Source organism: Hesperophylax consimilis, chromosome 1, assembly GCF_061612785.1.
Source record: "Hesperophylax consimilis isolate HC1 chromosome 1, BYU_Hcon_1.0, whole genome shotgun sequence".
Taxonomy (NCBI): domain Eukaryota; kingdom Metazoa; phylum Arthropoda; class Insecta; order Trichoptera; family Limnephilidae; genus Hesperophylax; species Hesperophylax consimilis.
Window position 1 is genome coordinate 34,791,487 of NC_142836.1, and position 19,570 is coordinate 34,811,056.

General features: G+C 35.0%; 2 protein-coding genes across 2 annotated transcripts; one reads left to right on the top strand and one right to left on the bottom strand.

Moving 5' to 3' along the window:
• Positions 1 to 2,668: 2,668 nt before the first annotated feature.
• On the bottom strand, positions 2,669 to 9,104 carry Sec61alpha (SEC61 translocon subunit alpha). The gene is made up of 10 exons (XM_089633067.1): positions 8,947 to 9,104; positions 8,683 to 8,750; positions 8,392 to 8,457; positions 7,699 to 7,909; positions 6,622 to 6,783; positions 6,425 to 6,520; positions 4,616 to 4,782; positions 3,941 to 4,081; positions 3,574 to 3,822; positions 2,669 to 3,473 (listed from the first exon to the last, which is right to left on the bottom strand). Exons 1-10 carry the CDS (start codon positions 8,951 to 8,953, stop codon positions 3,210 to 3,212), a joined length of 1,431 nt encoding a protein of 476 aa, XP_089489193.1. The 5' UTR covers positions 8,954 to 9,104; the 3' UTR covers positions 2,669 to 3,209.
• Positions 9,105 to 11,005: 1,901 nt separating this feature from the next.
• On the top strand, positions 11,006 to 19,570 carry Tsr1 (Tsr1 ribosome assembly factor). Its single transcript, XM_089638197.1, has 10 exons — positions 11,006 to 11,204; positions 11,328 to 12,168; positions 14,686 to 14,854; positions 14,944 to 15,051; positions 15,631 to 16,020; positions 16,267 to 16,542; positions 16,662 to 16,751; positions 17,076 to 17,180; positions 18,071 to 18,191; positions 19,308 to 19,570. Exons 1-10 carry the CDS (start codon positions 11,105 to 11,107, stop codon positions 19,472 to 19,474), a joined length of 2,367 nt encoding a protein of 788 aa, XP_089494323.1. The 5' UTR covers positions 11,006 to 11,104; the 3' UTR covers positions 19,475 to 19,570.

The following is a 19,570-nucleotide window of genomic DNA, read 5'->3' on the forward strand; positions in this document are numbered from 1 at the left end:
TAAGACCTGAGCATTAGAGGTAGATTGTTTTTAATATAAATTAAGATATCTTATGTACGGGTGCAAACCCATAATTTATATAGAATAATATATCTTATGTAGGGGCGCCAACCAATAATTCATCACTATATTCAAAAGTGTTTTATTCAACAATATTGAAAATAATGACATCTATCGGTGTGAATTTTCTAAATATATTTTGAGAATACCCTTATTCTCAAAATATATTTCTATCTATGAAACGATCAGCAAAAATATGCTATAGAAACCAGAAGCGGCCCGTGACTGTAATTACCAGCAGTGCATTTCACTTTTAAAATGTACCTAGTCTGTAATTTAGGTGGAGCAAATTAATGAATGGGAACACCTACTGCAATTCATTCTATCTTCTAAGTTATATTTGTAAAATAACTGATAAATAATACAAAATTATCTCGAAAATAAAGGACACTCAATTCATCGTTGAAAATATAGCGAAACCGTTTGATTTCACCGCGAACGAGTTCCAATGTGTTAATGTTGTTGCGTTAACATTGAACATTAGTATTTCTAAGCGAATCCATTCCAAACGCATTGGATTACGCATGATCAAAGTGATGCAAAATTGACTCGCCGTCAAAGCACTTCGATAATGCACGGATGGGTTATGTATCTGCACTGCTCTAACACGTAATTTGACGTTAAGAGTGTAATCTGTCTCGCTCATGTCACCGTTTCGGCTACTTCGGGCTGTCTCGATACTGCCCGACGCTGTTTTAGTAGTATGGTAAAAGTTGGTTTTGTGCATATCTGGGTATGCACGACCGCTTGCTTTTGCGCGGGATTTTTTTACTAGAAGATAGCTCAAATAATGACCTGACGGGAATTACGAATTTCTTACATCGATCACTGGGGCACAGATGTCGTTGTAATTTGTTATGTGGAGATTGAAGACAAGCAGTGCAATGCACAAATGCACGTACCAAGGAACCGCCTCTGATAGAAACCCAAAGTTGAATCTACTTTAGTAAACTTCGTTCTACGAAATAGAAAAGGTTGGAACCCAGCATTATTAGAGTATCTTCTTGGTGTGATACTTTTAATAATTCATTAATGTAATTCTTTTATCAAATTCAAACATTATACCACTTAATGCTTTTGAACGAGCGGTGTTCGCGGACGGCGCGTGTATCGTACCGCGACAAACCGAACACTGCTCGCGTCTTTTGACTTGTTTGCGTTATACAAGATAAACAAACGAACTGCGCTCGCCAGTTTTTTTATTGTTTTGAATTTGGTTAAGTTTTTTTACATTTTTTATTGCTTATGTTTTGTTTTTTTTTTGAACTGGTCATTTTTAAATTATGTTGACTCTTTATAAAAAATAAAATAACGTGATGTTTTTAGTTTCATTTTTGTATTAAAACATTTCATTTTTGGTAAAAACCAAGTATTAAGTGGTTAACATCATTTTTACCACTATTGCAATGACGCAAAACCAACAAAGCTTTTTTCAAAGTTGGGATAGGAGGTCAAAGTGGGATGCTGAGATTATTCAGCCAGTCGATGGCATCGGGAGTCACTTGGTTCAGCACAGATGTTTCTTGTTGTGTCTTCTGTTGCTTGAATATGTTCATCCACACAATTCAGAATCCTTTAGGGCCCATTTATGCATCTTCTATTAACAACAGCAGTGACTGCAATGGATGCGGTTTAGTGAGGTCCACGTCTTCCGAGAGAGAACCCTGGCATTTTAATAGGTGAATCCACAACAAGGTTCTTGCATTGCTGATGGAAGACTTAGCCAGTCGAGGAATTGAACTCACAGCACATGGGTGTAACTCGACACATTTACCAACTATTACTCTACTCGAACACTGACCAGTCAATTGGAAGCATTACTGCATCCGTAAGTATGTTTCGAGAACAAATGTGATTTTTCTCTAGTGCAGGTTCTAATACTTAAAAAAATTTCAGATTCAACAGCTGACTGTTGATACAGGCATCCTGACCACAAGAATGGTTTCTCTCTGGTATAATTGTATTCTAGAGTGTAGAATATATAAAATATGATTTATAAAAATGTAAATGTTTGTTTGTTTAAAATCGTAAATCTCCAAAAGTTCTTCACTGATTGTTCTGAAATTTGGACACAACATTGCATTCAAATACGCTTATGTTTTTATATACATATATTATATAGATGTCACCTGTGACAGGTTAAAACATGTTTTATATACATATATTATATAGATGTCACCTGTGACAGGTTAAAACATGTTTTTATATACATACATTATATAGATGTCACCTGTGACAGGTTAAAACATGTTTTTTTTTTTTTAAACAAAGCCATCTGTTGAACGTAAAAGCAACACGCGCCATTATTATCTTTTGTCACTCAACTCTCCCTGCAGTATTGTGGGAGTATGGTTACGAGATAGTATCATGTTATTGTCATTATTATCTTTTGTTACTAAATTCTCCCTGCAGTATTGTGGGAGTATGGTTACGAGATAGTATCATGTTATTGTCATTATTATCTTTTGTTACTAAACTCTCCCTGCTGTGTTGTGGGAGTATGGTTACAAGATAGTATCATGTTATTATACTTACATTGAACTCACTTCAGTAGTAGGCTTTGAAGATTCCTTATTTTAAAAGTGTGTAAAAAAAAAAAAACCTAATATTTATGCATTTTTTTAGGGATTTTATTTAAATTTCTCTTAACAAAACATTTTAAATCTATAGTAGTGATTCAGCACTTAATTACAAATATCTAACATTTATGAAAAATGAAAATATTTAAGTTACCCTCTAAATGTCGATGGTTTTCAGTCCCAAGTCGAGGACAAATTAAATGCAGTTCTTCTTTTAAATAAATAATGACACTGATTTATAGTACAGAGTTAACGATGTATAAAAATTATGAGTACATTTGAAATAAATATTTGTAAACAGGTGTTTTGAATGTAAAACGCTTGAAGATTTCACAAGAACTTGCCGCAATACAGTCATGAATATTTTGAGAAATCACATTGATGAATTACATTCACACTTTTTTCCGGTTTTGGTCGAAGAGTTCCCAAACCCACACAAACATCACCAATGAGAATGTTCACAACAGTCGCATCCAACTGACTCATGAACAACTAACACCTTCACTCACACTCACAACCGCTTCCGGTATTGTTTCCTCTGTGTGAAATATTCTACCTGTCTTCAGTTCTCTAGAACAGGAGAGTACTCATTCCTCCCATTTCTGATTGTTCCTTGACAAAGATTTCAAAGTACTGGTAGATGATGGTGACAGCCAGCAGAATACCTGTGCCTGATCCAATGGCACCGAGGAAATCAGCCAGTACGGAGAGGGCACCGATACACAGGCCTCCGAAGGCAGCCGCCGTCGGAATGTAACGGTTCAGCTCGTGGATCATCGAGTTGTCTCGGTGTCCCCTCATCACCATCTGCTGTTCCTTCAGTTGCTTGGCCACCTACAAACAAGTGAACACATTGCGTTAGTTGCCAAACTCCGCACCTTCTTTGCTATTAGGATAATTTACATTACATGAGGTACAAGCAAAGAATACTCACATCCTTGGCAGAAGATCCTGAAACATCGATCCAGGTCTTTGAGAAGAATGCGCAAGAGCCGAGCATGAAGATGATGTACAGGACGGCGTGAACGGGGTCCTGTGCTATATGCCCCAGTGACTCGGGGGGACTAAAGTAGTAACACAAGCCCCCCACCGGGTAGGCTCTGGCGGGGCCGCCACCACCCACATCGGCCCAAACTCCTAGTAAGTTCACTAGGAAGTTGCCGCCAAATTTCACTGCCAACATCTGAGAATAAAGCAAGTGTTATTAGATATTTATTTAAAGACACATTCTCAAGTCAAAAGCATTAACGCCTGTTTTATGAGGCATCTTCTAATCATTTGGAAATATAATGTTTTCTTACCTGAGATATAACGTAAAGATTGGAAACAAGCGCACTCTGAAGAATAATGGGAATGTTGGAAGTGTAGAATAGTTTGATGGGATATGAAGAATACTGTCCTCTGTAGCGAGCTGACTTGATTGGTAGATCTACTCTGAAACCCTGGAAAAAATACAAACAATTCAAATAATGTATTCATTCTTGACACTAGACAGCTAATATAGTGTCTAACTGATTCAACTTTGTGTAATATACTGTATTAGTATCGCTGTCTTGTAAGAGGAATCGGTGAGCACTCTGTGAAATAGAATCTTGGGCCAGTTTCACAAAACTTGAACAATTCATCAAATTTCGAAGTTAATATTCAAGTTCTATTTATTCCATTATGGGCCAGTTGTTTCACTTGAATAGAACTTGAGTACATATTAACTTTGAAATTTGATGAATTGTTCTGTGAAACAGCTGGCTAGCCCTATCATCGCAAGACGACTGAAGGGTAGAATGAATGAATGTAATAATGAATACTACAATTATTACCATTCATAATCGGTTCAAGTCGATTTCCCTTATCTTTCTGTTTTGCAACTAAGGTTAAAATTGGATCAATAAAATGATATAATTATGTGTAAGTATTACAAAATGATAAAATATGATGTGATTTATATAAAAAATAATAAATAAATGACAGCATCTCACCTGGAAGTATATGACTATAGCAAAGACGAGAACAGTGGCCAGCAGGTTCATCAAGTTGGGCAGATTCTGGCGGTAGAAGGCCTCGCGCAAAGCACGGACCTTGTCTTGCCGGGTGGCCAGAAGGTGGAACAGGGCAATGACTGCTCCCTCGAATTCTGTGCCACGACCTGGTCAGTACAATTATACAAATTATTAGTTAGGGTTTCTTGCTAAATACGGTTATATCATATTTGCCCTCCCCAAAGAGATAAGCATTTTCAAAGATGACATGGTCCTGAGGGAAATATCGATTGTGGCAAATATGATTCATGAGGTTTTATGTCCAAATTATTTGGTCGATACAACTATAAACTTCACTAAAATCTTCTAAATTTTATCATACTAATGACTACAAGAACTTAATCTACAAGGTTTTGTTTGTTTAGTGATTATTCCTAGCTTTGCAATCGGTTTTGCTATCTTGAATAGACAGAATCAATTTATCCAAAATATACTTATGATAAAAATAAACATTGGTGGCAGCTTAATTGGCAAATTCGTATTTTATTATCATATCTACACATGTGTTGAATTCTTTTGAAGAGCAGAAACTGTATTTTATTATCATATCTACAGATGTGTTGAATTCTTTTGAAGAGCAGAAACTGTATTTTATTATCATATCTACACATGTATTGAATTCTTTTGAAGAGCAGAAACTGTATTTTATTATCATATCTACACATGTGTTGAATTCTTTTGAAGAGCAGAAACTGTATTTTATTATCATATCTACACATGTGTTGAATTCTTTTGAAGAGCAGAAACTGTATTTTATTATCATATCTACACATGTGTTGAATTCTTTTGAAGAGCAGAAAACTGTATTTTATTATCATATCTACACATGTATTGAATTCTTTTGAAGAGCAGAAACTGTATTTTATTATCATATCTACACATGTGTTGAATTCTTTTGAAGAGCAGAAACTATATTTTGTCCGGTTCCATGATAACTCAACACAGTGACAATTCAACACACTTTTAAAAAGTGATAGTCATTAGAAACGATGAAATTTTTTTTTTTTTTTAACCTAACCTACATAACCCAGTTAATAAAGTTTTTGTTTCATCACTTTCCATGACTTTATAACTTTTTAAAGATGTGATGAATTATCATTGTGATGATTTATCCGGTTACCATCTATCACGTTGAACAAATCTTATTAGATTTCGTAGGGATTGGTCTACTTGAATCATTCTATGTTGATAAGTTTATTTACATTAAAAGTTGTATGCCTGTAAATATAGGAAAAGCAGGAGATTAGAAATGCGAGAAGCAGTGAGAACAGGCAAACCTGAAGGAAACTAATGGTGACCTAAAGCCCTTCTTCCATAGGGACACGTAAGTATACAATAGTTGAAGTTCGTACACAGGCACATGTTGCCAACATTTTGTAAACTAGTCGGTGATGCCAGTCTCCCGCGATTAGCCAGGCATGGTTGTTCCATGTTAAAACTCACGTCATCAAGACTTTAAGCATGGCGTCCTTTTGACACAATTGAAACAATGCGTGTGCTTTAGATCAATACTAGGAACAAAACAGTTAACAAAGAATGACTGCTACAGCAACCGTTTGGTTGTGAGTGAGGTTACGAAAGCATTCTAGTTTCAAAATTTTGAGAGGTGGGGACGCGGGTCTCATTATTTCAGTAGCGATAAGTTGCTTGCGATGAGAGTGTACAACAATAGTATTGGATACTTACCATCCCTGTGGAAGAAAGGCCTTATAAAGATAACAGAAGAAAGGAAAAAAAGTATCTACTGACCTGTGTTGACTGTGGCAGGTGAGAATGCTTTCCATACAATTGTTTCGCAAATGTTTGTGGCAATAAAGAGTGAGATACCAGATCCCAGACCATATCCTGCAAAGTGAAAATAACAAAAAAATATATATTAAAAATCAATTCTTATAAGATAACATTATATAAAAGACTTGTTGAATAGATAATGGGAATCAACAAACCTTTTTGTAGGAGCTCGTCGAGTAGCAGCACAATTAAACCGGCTACGAAGAGTTGAATGATGATCAGGAGGCAGACTCCTGCTCCGATTTCACTCGGCTCTCCGTACATTCCTGTCATCACGTACACGATTGCCTGACCCACGGTGATTACCATGCCGAACACTGGGGACAAGGAAACACATGTTGTAGACGGGCAATATAAGACTCAAAGGTAAATAAGTAAATTATGCTCTATATGATGTGTGTTGGTAGAGACAAGTTGAAATCAAGTTCTTTGGATGCAGGTTCCACTCAACTATATAGTGTTGCTGGTGATACATTTGTTTATTAAAGTGAGAGAGTACAAAAAGAACTATTAGCATATTGTCTTTATGTACTAAAGTGCCCATAATGAGAATACAAATGAGGCGCTCGGCGTAGAAATGACATAAGTAACCACAAAAATTCAATAATCGGAAGAGGCTTCAAATGATATGTTAATAAAAGTGGACAGATCAACCAAAGAAAAATATTTCATTTTAAATTCCATGTTTTTCGTTGCCAGTTTGATTTGAACAACCACAATTTAAAACTTTAAATGCAATAATTATCTTAGCACAACATTTTTTTGGGTATATTTTTGTGGTTTGGATTTTTGTGGGTTACGCCACTTCTGCTGAGACCTCCTGAAACGAGGTAGCAGATCTCCAGGAGGTGTTGGGTTAGTGCAGAATTCAAACTTCAAAGAAACTTGTAACGAAAACTGTTCAGTAAAGTAATTCCGTATAACCATTTGCACTTGTAAATAGAACTGAGATAAAATTACCAATTTGACAGATTGTGCACAGGAGCGCCCAATTTGAATGATCCTTACAAATAGGATGCTGGTTCGGGTGCGATGCAGAGAATGTGACGAAAGGCTTATCCGTTATTACCTCTTCCCCATAAATGAGACAAGTATCAGAAAGAGGGGTAACGGATCTCTCAGTGGCGGGACCATATTTGTTGTGCTCAATTATTAGCAAAACCAAAATTATAAAACTGATACTCCCATGTCAATAGTTGACTCAGATTCAGACAGACATGTTGGTCACTTACATTTCTGTGCACCGTTGAAGAGGGCTCGGTCCTTAGGGGTGTCTCCGACTTCAATGATCTTGGCGCCGGCCAGCAGCTGCATGATCAGGCCTGAGGTCACGATGGGGGAGATACCCAGCTCCATGAGGGTTCCTCTGTTGGAGGCCAGAATGACACGGATCCAGTAGAATGGATCTGCGCTGTCTGATGACATTATACCGAACAGAGGAATCTGGAATAATTAATTTGTTGTTAAACATTGTTTATTTAGGAATCCAAACATAAATACTAGATAACATAACTGAAAATGTTCAAATAATAATGGTTTAGGTATTGCCACAGAACAGGGAATTTAGTAGGCTTGAGGATGGTTTTTCATGTTACAACCTCATGCAAAACTATTAAATTATGTTTCCACAATAATTTTTAACATTATTTCAGACATTTTATAATGTAAAGAAAGATTATACCATATGGTTGTGTTGACATTGCTTGTTACAATTAACTCCATACTTAAATGAAAGTAATTATGTATACCTAAACATATGTTGCTGCCACATATAAGGAATATCGAACTTCACTCATTTTGCTCAATAATATATTATTTATCTGTTCGGCCGTCACCAAAGAAAGATACATTGCAAATTCAACAGTTGTTCAGGAATTTAGAAAATGGAATAAAGTATATTGTATTATTGCAAAAAAATACTTTACCTGACAGCATACTAAAAAGATAAATAGGGTGATTGCAGTCCATAGTACTTTCTCCCGGAATTGGATCTGGAAAGAAGGGAATAACGTTTTTAAAACACATCGCAATGAGATACCGTTGTGACTAATCAGCCATTCCAGTGGTGGCCGAGTCCATATTGCATTATTTAGACAAAAATATGACAATTTTATGGGATAAAACATAACATTATATATAAATGCAGATAGCTTTTACAAAAATAGGTCATCAAATTGTCATATCAAAAAGAAAGGTTAATGAGATGACGTGCTTACCTTTCTTTCGGGTTTCGCTATTTCTGGTAGAATACTACAGAAGGGCTTGATAACTTCGAGGAATTTAACTGAAAGAAAAACAGTAAACTTAGTTGATATTCTTGTAATAAGGCTTCCACATATAAAAAGTGAATTTGGAAATAAATCTGTGTACGTAGGCAAAGCGGTACAACCATTTCCGAAAATCTTGACAATATAACGAAACATTTACTGAATTACATAAATAAATATCTTTATAAATATGATGGCTATCAATATACTCACTCCCCATGATGATTTATTTAATAACTTAAACTATAAACACGACTAAGGCGACGAAAGAACTGACACAAGCAACGGAACCCAGATTCCTGAAAAAGATCGAACGCGAAGTGAGCGTGCGTAGCCGCCGCATCAACTCTTTTCGAATGACACGTCCCCAACGTCACGTCACGTGACCGGTGATGTTGGATCCCTTGGGTTGCCACCTTTCAAACGTGTGCGTACGTATCTACCTGACGACTGGCTTGTGCACGATCGTGCAACAAATAATTGCAAGAACAATTAATTACATTTTAGAAATAAAACAACTTCTTCTATCGATGTCTGAAACCTAATATCGTTTCCAGACCCTTCGCTCTCCTAGATCTAGCTGGAAATTTTAAAACATAGTGGGAGCATATTGTAAGACTTTGTTTATAACCCCTTTGCACACTAAAACAACCCGATGGGCCCAAAAACCGTATATTTTGGTAAATAATTTTATATTCCTGCACTGCTGTATGGTTGTAAATTATAAAAAAAACAACGCTGGGATTGAATGTAAATACTTGGTCCATTGCATTTTGTAGCAAAAGTTTAATCCCCATAAAAATATTTTATATATGCCATCAATTAATAATTTGTTTTGAATTCAGGCGCTCCAAAAAAATCCAGCGGGACGAATAAAAGCAGCATTGTTGTAATCAAAAATCACTTTCCTCTAACTGTGTAATAGGTATTATGATAGATTTAAGATATATTATGAAGATTAAAAGGCTTTTTTTTAATAACTTTTGAGTAAAACCTTAAATTGTAATATTTAATCATTGAAGACAATATTAGCGATTCCTAAACGAAAAATTGAAACAGAAAAAGATACGGTCACATCTACGACTCGAACACAGGACCCTTGTCTTGCCGGAAAATTCTTATTTTCAAAATAATGATAATCACAAACCTACACACCATCTTAATCAGAAGTAAAGTCAATATTTTTTTTAGGAGTGTCTTTCTCAAATGCCACAATTAAACTTTCTTTTCGCTCTTAACAAAAAGCTTACAAATGCAGACAAGATTATAAACGTTTTCATTTAATTTTAGTATTTTACGATTTATGATAGATTGTTCAGTATACATGCATTTTGTACAGGCGTTTGGATACATTTATATGATTGATTAAATTACTTTCACATTTTTTTACCTAGGTATAAAGTTATTTAAAAAAATATGAAATTGATATTATTTAAATTTATTATTATTGAACGTTTAAATATATAACATGGGAATTTTATATCTAACCGCTGCACTTTTAGCAAAATATTATGGAAATCAAATTTCGTTTCAACAATGACTACAAGTAACGATAGTTAATACGTACAAAATAGGTTATTAGGTTCTTAATTTGGGTTAATTAAGTAATTTATGCGTACTCAGATTTAAAAAAATGCAAAGTTGAATCCTTACTAAAAAAAATCCAAAATGGTGGCAAATGGATCGTTTTATGAAGAAAATTTTGAATTTCGATACAAATAGAATTTTAATGCATCTTTTACCAACTCCTCCGACGTAAATAGTTGTTTCATGTAGTAATTAATTTAAAACGAAGTGTAATTTTTATATTCTATGACTATTAAAAGTGCGGCGGTTAGGTAAATATTTACCCAAAAAATGAAAGGCCCTTGAAAGAAAATGCCTTATAGGTTTTAGGTCGGCTTTTTAGGTTCATGATACAAAAGGCCATTATTATTTACATGGATCTAAAAAGCCATGGACGATTAGTGCAATTTTGTATGAATGGCAATGAAGCCAAATCTAGGGTGAGGGGAAAATGCTTGTTGAAAACAACTTTTGAAATGATTTGTATGCAAAGTGGTGTTTAATGAACAATTATTATTTTATTTTCATATTGTTAACACACAATGGCTTATGATTTGTTTGGGTATTTGATGAGACAAGGAATGGGATACGTCATAAAAAATATATGTAGATTTTGACATTTTTCATATAATATATATTCTCTGTTGATCACCATAGAGTGAAGACTATTTTTCTATGCAGTGTGATATTGTAAAATTCTGTGGTTAACTTCATTTGACGTCTGTCGGTCTTATAATTTTTTGGATGCGCCAACCTTATTTATGGCATCAACATAGTAACAAGTTGATAAGTAAAAAGCTACAACATGCAGGCAACGCACAGGCCAGGGGCCTTAAAACAGGTTAATAAAACCCACAAAGTTGGAAAACATCGATCTAAGGGGTCTCTCGATGCTGCCATGAAAGGTAATATTTCCTCACGTGGGTGACGGATAACCTATAAATCAATTTTCAAAACATTGTTCCATAGTACCATAACCAATCATTTTAATATCGTTTTGGAAGTTACATGATATTTATTGGTTTCAGGCAAGGTGAACGTCAAGACTGTCACGAAAAGGAATCGTCTCCTGCTGAGGAAGGATGAACGCAAACACCAAGCCTTGCAAATCAGGAGAGTCAAACGGGAAGAAATATTCTCACAGAAGAGAGGACTCGGAGGAGTGAACACACCACCATTCCTCACTTGTATTGTGCCTTTAAATGTGCAGTTAGACAGTAAATCTGCCATTGCCATTCTGCGCTCATGCCATGATGACGCTGTTGTCACTTGTACTTCTAGTGGAGTAGTGCATGTTAGTTTACCTGTATTCAAACAACGTTATGCCTTCATCTGCCCTGAGGTTGACAATGAATTTGAAACATTGGATGCCCTGAAGGTGGCCGATTCAGTATTGTTCTTAGTGTCTGCTCTAGATTCCCCCATTGATGAATGGGGAGAGAAGATATTGGCGGCTGCCATTGGCCAGGGAATGCCATCTCCAATAGTGGCGGCCATGGACATTGAAAGTTTGAACCCCAAGAAAAGAACACAGGAAAAACAAAATATACAAAAGTTAATCTCAAAGTGGCTCCCTGAAGAAAAAATCTATCAGTTTGATAAGAATTCTGATGCTTTGAATTTATTCAGACGTATTGGTAGCATGAAGAGGAAGTACCTCCATCACAGAGAAAAGCGTCCCTACATGTTGGCTGAACATTACGAATACGCTCCCAACGAGGATGGCGATACTGGCACGCTCAAAATCACAGGTTATTTGAGGGGTGTTCCTCTCAGTGTCAATGGAATCGTTCACATTCCTTCTCTAGGAGACTATCAGATGTCACATATATACGCACCCACTGATCCACATCCTTTAGAGAAAGTCAGGTAACTTAATTATTCCTTTAAATACTTATGTAAACTTATAATGAAGCAGTCCCTATACACACACAGCTGAATCCCAAAAGCCCTATGGTTTAAGAATTCAATTCATCATGCCATTGTGATCATAAAATATTTCCATAAACACGTCAGTGTTTTTTTGATGGTTGACAATTAAAAAGTTCAGAGTTTAATATAATAAATTAATAACAATGAGGTAAAACAGAACCTAATCGATTCTGAAAGCTTATGCCTGTTAGCAAATATTGTTTTAATTAAATACGAAAAGCATTTGAGAAAATAAATAATTATTATAGTACCTACATCAGTGGCGCATCCAAGAGTGGTTTTTATTCAATAATAATCACTGACCATTTTAACCCTTTCTTGCTGGTGCTGTCAACTGATTTAACATGTCTCTAGTTATTACAATATCATTGTAAATATACTCAACACAGAGATCATATTTATTTTACCCCAGCAATACATTTATTAATTGAATAAAATATATAAGTATTTGTCGAACGCAATGGAAAAAAATGTTTTGTCAATTAATCAGGAAAAAAATTGTTAATGTGTACGCATTTTTGCGTGCTAACTTTCCGAGTAATGCGGTAGTGAACAAGAGGGGTACCGGGTTTCACTCACCATGCCATTATGCGCAGTTGTTAGTATTAGCAGCTGTCTACCGGTTGTAATAGACATATCATATCAATGGACGTGGGCAATGTTTTTTTCCTTGCTTTCAGCACTAATTTTACTTATTAAAAATGACAAAATTCTATGTGTACCCTGCGTACTGAGCAGTGGCCGTTCGGGGTCTTTCACTGTGGGTTCAAACATCAAGAAAAGTTATTATATTTATTTACCTACTTCATCAAATTATACAGATTTCCCTAATTTTTAATTTCAAGCCTCTTCACACCAACTCAACTTAAAAAAATAATGTAAAAAACACAATATTAGGTACAACTAACAAGAATAACTGCGTCAAAAACTTTAAAAGCAACTGCTTTCCAGTCGAAAGCTGAAACCAAACTAGAGAAAGCGCAACAGAATATTGCATTACTAGAGGCTTAAGACAATTAAGACAAAATCTGTTTTACTAGCAGATTTACAAATGCCATTAACAGCAAATGGTTGATAATAATAATAAACGATGAAATAAACTATTAAAGAAAAATTACATTTAACTTGCATCTTTTGGTGCGGGCGGTGATGATGGTATTTTTCAAAACTACTCGTCAAAAGAGGTCACGTGGCATAAAACATGCGCACAAAGATCGTCTTCTTTGGCGTACGTCATTAGATTTCACCGTCAGGGGTATTGTGTTGTTTTTTTTTTGTATGAAGTATTTTGTGCTGATTCTATAACGCACGGCGTGGGAATATCGTGTTGCTCTTATTTTTCAATAAATTATTTTTCAGTTGTGTTGATTTTAAAGGCAGTATTTTAATGGCGCGTTGTTTATAATATGCTAATATTATCATAATACACTACACAAACGCACTTTAGAGAAAACCGTCGCTGGTACTGAGTACACAGCACCGGAGTTGGAGGGATTTTCTAGCACCGTAATTGAAGGGTTAAGCATTCTGCCAGAATGCTACCTACATTAGTCACGCATTAGTAAATGCATGACACAACATAATTTTGAATGGCTTGATCACGAAAATGAACTCGACTCAACGTTCTGTCTAATTATTTCACTGTGTTTGCGGCACATCAACCTATCTGTGCAAATTATTAAAGGGAGAAAGAGGCTAGTGTACAAATATGTGCATGCGTGCATAGATAAAATTAAGTAATCAAGTTAATGTACCACGAAATAATAAATAACATTTTCAAAATATGTAGGTTAAAAAAAACAATATTCTTACCAATCATGTTCCTTCAAATTGGAGTCTAGTAGGTTAATAATACGTAACATATGCAAACCTCTCATAAAATATTGATTAATTTTGTGTATACTTTCTTCGAAATGTGTGCGGAAGATGTAAACATGTGTGTGGACAATTTTTAACAGATGAGCGGCTGCACACTTCAAAGGGAACATTGGCGTCAGGTATATATAGAATACAGGCGATGAAAATGATCACAGGCTTTGTTAATAATTCTTACCTTTTGTTCCTGAAACAAACACCACCGGAAAATTTATCCAAAAAAAAAAAAAACGGAATCTGACTTTCCGAATGATAAAAATCGACAGAATTCATCAATTTGAATTTGAAGAATGACAGAAATTGAAAAATTTTCTCCTGCAGCGGATTTCACTGTGTCATGAATTAAATAATTTAGGAAGGGGTACATAAAAATTATGTTCAAAATCGCTAATAAATTTTTTGAGAGGAACTGGGGTTCCGCCAACATCTGTTTAGAGTTTTTGCTAAATGTCTTCTTCTTGAAAATGTTGACTAATATAACCATATATAATGAGACTCTACGTCAAGATTAACTCAACTCCCAAGAAAAATTCTGGGTGCACTGACCTACATATTTAAAATTTTGAATAACTTTTCTAGACATACTGAAAGTAAAGATGTTGCAATGGAATCTAAAGGAGTCATGAAACTGTTGGAAGTTGCCGACCCGTCCAAGCAGGAGAGTCTTATTGCTGTCAACACACCCGACCCTATGGATGCCGAACAAACCTGGCCCAATGAGGAGGAAATCACAATAGCACAGGAAGAAGTATGCTTGCTTTCTATTTTCCAATTAATCTAAATGGAATCAGAATATTTGTCAAAATCACGCTACATATTGTGTATTTTATATTTTAGACGAAAAAACAGAAGATGAAAAAGATTCCAAAAGGTATGTCAGATTATCAAGCAACTTGGATAGGAGAATCGGATGAAGAGGATGTATCGGACGTCAGTGGTGATGAGGTATTCTTTCAACCTTTTTATTATTACTTTTGAAATGTTTTCATGTTTATTTTTTTTAAATAAATAAAATTTGACATTTATTAAAAGGGTAAACACATTATTTATACATAGTACCTACAGACTTTTTCAAGATTTTTTTTTGAAACATATTGATATGATGATATCCTCACTGGAATCTCCCGTGCTGAAGATTTCATTTACATTTTATTAAAATTTTGTACTATCGATAATATTAAGCAGTGTTTTTGTTACGTTTTTAAAAACATGTTGACTTTTACTTTCTTTGGCACTCTTTTAATGTAATGTCTTTTCTAGTAGCATGTTGGTGCTTCATTTTATGCACATACATAACAGCGTATTGATTAATGGTATTCATTTTCTTATTCTGCAAATACATTTGCGAGCTGAGCCTCGAATTATGAGAAAGTAACGAAGCAACCCCAAGCGGCGTTTTGTGCATTACTGTTGCTTCGTTCCTTTGCCATAATTTGTGGCTTGGCTCGCAAATGTATACGCAATAGAAGTGCAATTGAATATTTCAATAGAGGCAAAACAATTATTTTTTATTTTTTTTTGCAGAATGAGGAGGGATTTATGTCCTGCGACGATGATAATTCTGATGTAGAACTCAATGACAAAGACGAATATGAAACTATAACTGAATCAGAAGTAGGAGTGTCTGACGATAAGTATGATCAAGGCATGGATGCCGTTGAAGAGATGGAGATGCTGGAGAAAATTAAAGCCGCTCGCAGCGACCAGCAATTTCCAGATGAAGTGGACACTCCGGACAACGTTCCCGCCAAGGAAAGGTTCCAGAAGTACAGAGGTCTTGAGTCCTTCAGAACTTCTCCTTGGGATGTAAAGGAGAATTTACCCGAGGATTATGCTAGAATTTTCCAATTCAAGAATTTTGATCACACTAGGAAAAGGATGTTGAAAGATACTGACGATCGTGATGGTGCTCTTGTAAGTAGTTTGATTAAACCAGTATTTCTACAATAGTATCACTTTTCAAATAAATGTTTTTGTTTTTCAATGCCAAATGTTAGCTGCAGCTTTTTTCAGCTTTTGTAATAATAAAATAATAATTTGTCTTCAACTTTGAAAACTTACATTTACAACTATTAATTAATTTGGGAACATAACGGCCACGAACGTTGTAGAATAATAATAAAGAATTGCATTAATTTTATAACAATTTATTTGTCTTAGCCCGGATGGTATGTAACAATATTCATAGTGAATGTGCCCAAAGTGTGCTGGGATGCTTACACTTCCTCCACCAACCTGACTCCCAAGGGATCCCTCATCATGTTTGGTTTGTTGCCGCACGAGCATAAGATGTCCGTTGTGAACGCCGTGTTGAGGCGCACTGGAGCTAGCGAGGAACCCATCAAGAGCAAGGAACGCCTCCTCATGCAGTGTGGGTACAGGCGATATGTCGTATCTCCCATTTTCAGCCAACACACTAACGGGAAGAAGCACAAAGTAAGTTGTTTCTTAATACATAGTAATGTTACCATCTACATTTAAAAAGTTATTATGGTTTTCACATACATATTTGATATGGGGTGCTGTTCATCATAATAGTTATTTTCAATTTGCAGTATGAACGGTTCTTCCAACCAGCATCCACCTGTGTGGCCACATTCTTCGCCCCTATTCAGTTTAATCCTTCATCAGTGCTCTGCTATAAGGTAAGTTACATTTTTTTATGTGAACGAGAGTCGCAACTGCTCCCAACCGTCTGGAGCCAGTGAGACTGGCATCCCCAAGGTGGAATGGGGAAGTATCTGGCTATTCAGATCTGGTCACCAAACATGGCTAAAGCCATTTCAATCTTCTTTTTAAAAAATTTAAAATTAATCAAATTAAATGCTTTGTTTTTCTACATTTTTGGGTGTTCTAAGTAACATTGAAGTTGGAGCACAAGGAAGTGGAGCAAAAGTCTTAGCTTAATTTTTTTGAACATTATAATTTACATATGGTTTAAATATTTTATGTATTTTTGTAATCCACAGACTAAAAATTCAACTACACAATTGATAGCCACTGGTTGCATTTTGTCCTGCAATCCTGACAGAATCATCATTAAAAGAATAGTCTTATCAGGACATCCATTAAAGGTTAGTAACTCGTTAGGTTTTTTTTTTTTAAAGGAAATAATTGATATTAACCCCTCAGGTCTCTGGCGTATTGACCGTTATATTTATTAATGATGCCGTCAGAAGGTAGGAGAATTTGTTTATATTACCACTTTGCAATAATATCCAAATAAATGGAATATTTCTGAATGTATCTGAAAACTAAAAACTGTTTTTGAAAATTGATGAAATATGCTTTCAAACTTTTGTTATTAGAAATAAACATATAATTTTGCTAAGGCGATGCACTACATCGTGTAATATTTTGAATCGAGCCGCCATCAATAAAACTCGTTACGTAGATGGCGATAAGGCATAAATTCCCGCTTAACACCATCCAGCTGTTTTGATTTATGCAAGAAAAAAACATGGCCAAAAATTGCCTTTTATTTTATTTTGTGGATGTTCAGGCATAAATATTTAAATGTTTCACTGAAATAAATTATGGAAAAAAAAAATAATTCACACTTTTTTTTTAGACAAATGTATTTTAAACATTATTGTCACCCCACTTTTGTTTCGTTTCATATAAAAATATTTGATAAAAATTTTTCATAAATTATTTCTCAAATTACGTTAGGAATCTTTGGTTTCAGAGAAGTGTACATTTTAATTCTTCTGTGGTTAACCTCTAGATTTGAATATAATGCTTGGTGTTTTCTTTTTCTAACACCGTTTGGTTCATATTTCTAACTATGACAGTAAGGGAACACAACCATTTCTATAAGACCATATGAGCTGCACACAAAAGCGAACAAATTGCCTCTAAGGGTAATATCAGTTTGTTCCCAAAACCAAACAAATTAGCTCGAGAGGTAAATACATATTATGTTACGAGCATTATACATAATAATATTCTCATTTCTTTTCAGGTTCACAAGAGATCGGCTGTCGTCAGATTTATGTTCTTCAATAGAGATGATGTTCTATATTTCAGACCTTGTAAACTACGCACCAAATATGGACGAACTGGTCATATTAAGGAATCTCTTGGTAAACATACCATCTTTTTAAAATAAATGCTACATATTGCCACTTATATGGAGTAATGTGTGATATACAATTTTATATAAATACAAGATTTGTAACACATTTCTCAGTATGATTTTGTCAGCTAATACAGGCTTCTTATGAAATTTACATGATTTAATTAATTATGTTGCTTTAATCCTTATTTTCTCTAAATGGTATAAAATAAAGTCACTATCCGCGTCTGTCTGTTTGTGCGCTTAATTCTACTAAACTATGCAACGGATTTTGATAGGGTTTACACTATCATTTAGAGAATTTCATCCGGAAGGTTTACATATATGATACTTGCATATTATATTTATAGAAAGTACATATAGAAAAGTCGATGTTTTTATAAAAATTATTTATTTGATTATTCAAGATGTAAAAATATATTTTAGGGCACTACATTGCTAACGCTGGCTAAACCTTATGAGATATATCAAAATAATGTACTACAGAATTGTATATCTTTAAAAAGCCTACAGAAAAGTCCACAATGATGTACGTCTATCTCCTAAGGATAACCCACAGCAACGCCGGGTACACGTCAGCTAGTAATATATAAAAATTCAGCCTGTGTATGTTTGTGCTCGCAAAACTCGAAAAGTAGTCGACGAATATCGCTGAAAATTTCAAAGTTTGTTCTTATTAGTGCCAGGAGTGTTTAGAGAGTAGTTTGAATGGTAGAAGAAGTTGGGGACATCCAAGGAATGCTTAATGCAATATCTTTGCGTCGAAATGAGATACGGACTCGAATTAAAGTCGATGTAATGTAGTTTAACAGTAACGTTGTGGTATACAGTAGTGAATGGTGGAAGAAGTTTGAGATGCCCGAGAAAGACATTAGCAATAGCGCAGCACTGCGGGGCCCACTAGTGCATAAAAACTTCTAAGTTTTCACATTTTTGCCAACTATATGGTCTTGCTGTGGAGGGCTCCGTTATAAAGTTAAACATATTTTTCAATCACTGGCATTTTGTATGAGAAAGAGGTTACAAAAGAGCTGTCAGATGAATGCCTGTATTATTAGTTAAAATTGTTCTTTTAACCTTGTGTTTTCAATTCTAAATATTTATTTGTTTTTTTGTTGTTCAGGTACGCACGGGCACATGAAGTGTGTCTTCGACAGTCAACTCAAGTCTCAAGATACAATTCTGCTGACCCTCTACAAGAGAGTTTTCCCCAAGTGGACATATGATGAATGTCTTCCCAATAGCAATACGAACGAAGTTGCTGGAAAAGCTGAAAATATGCAAGAATAATAATTCTATCACAAAATTTAAAAAAAAGATGTGATTGAAATTAACTCAATTTTTTGTATAAATAATAATAAAATGAAGAAGCTTGCATTAAAATAA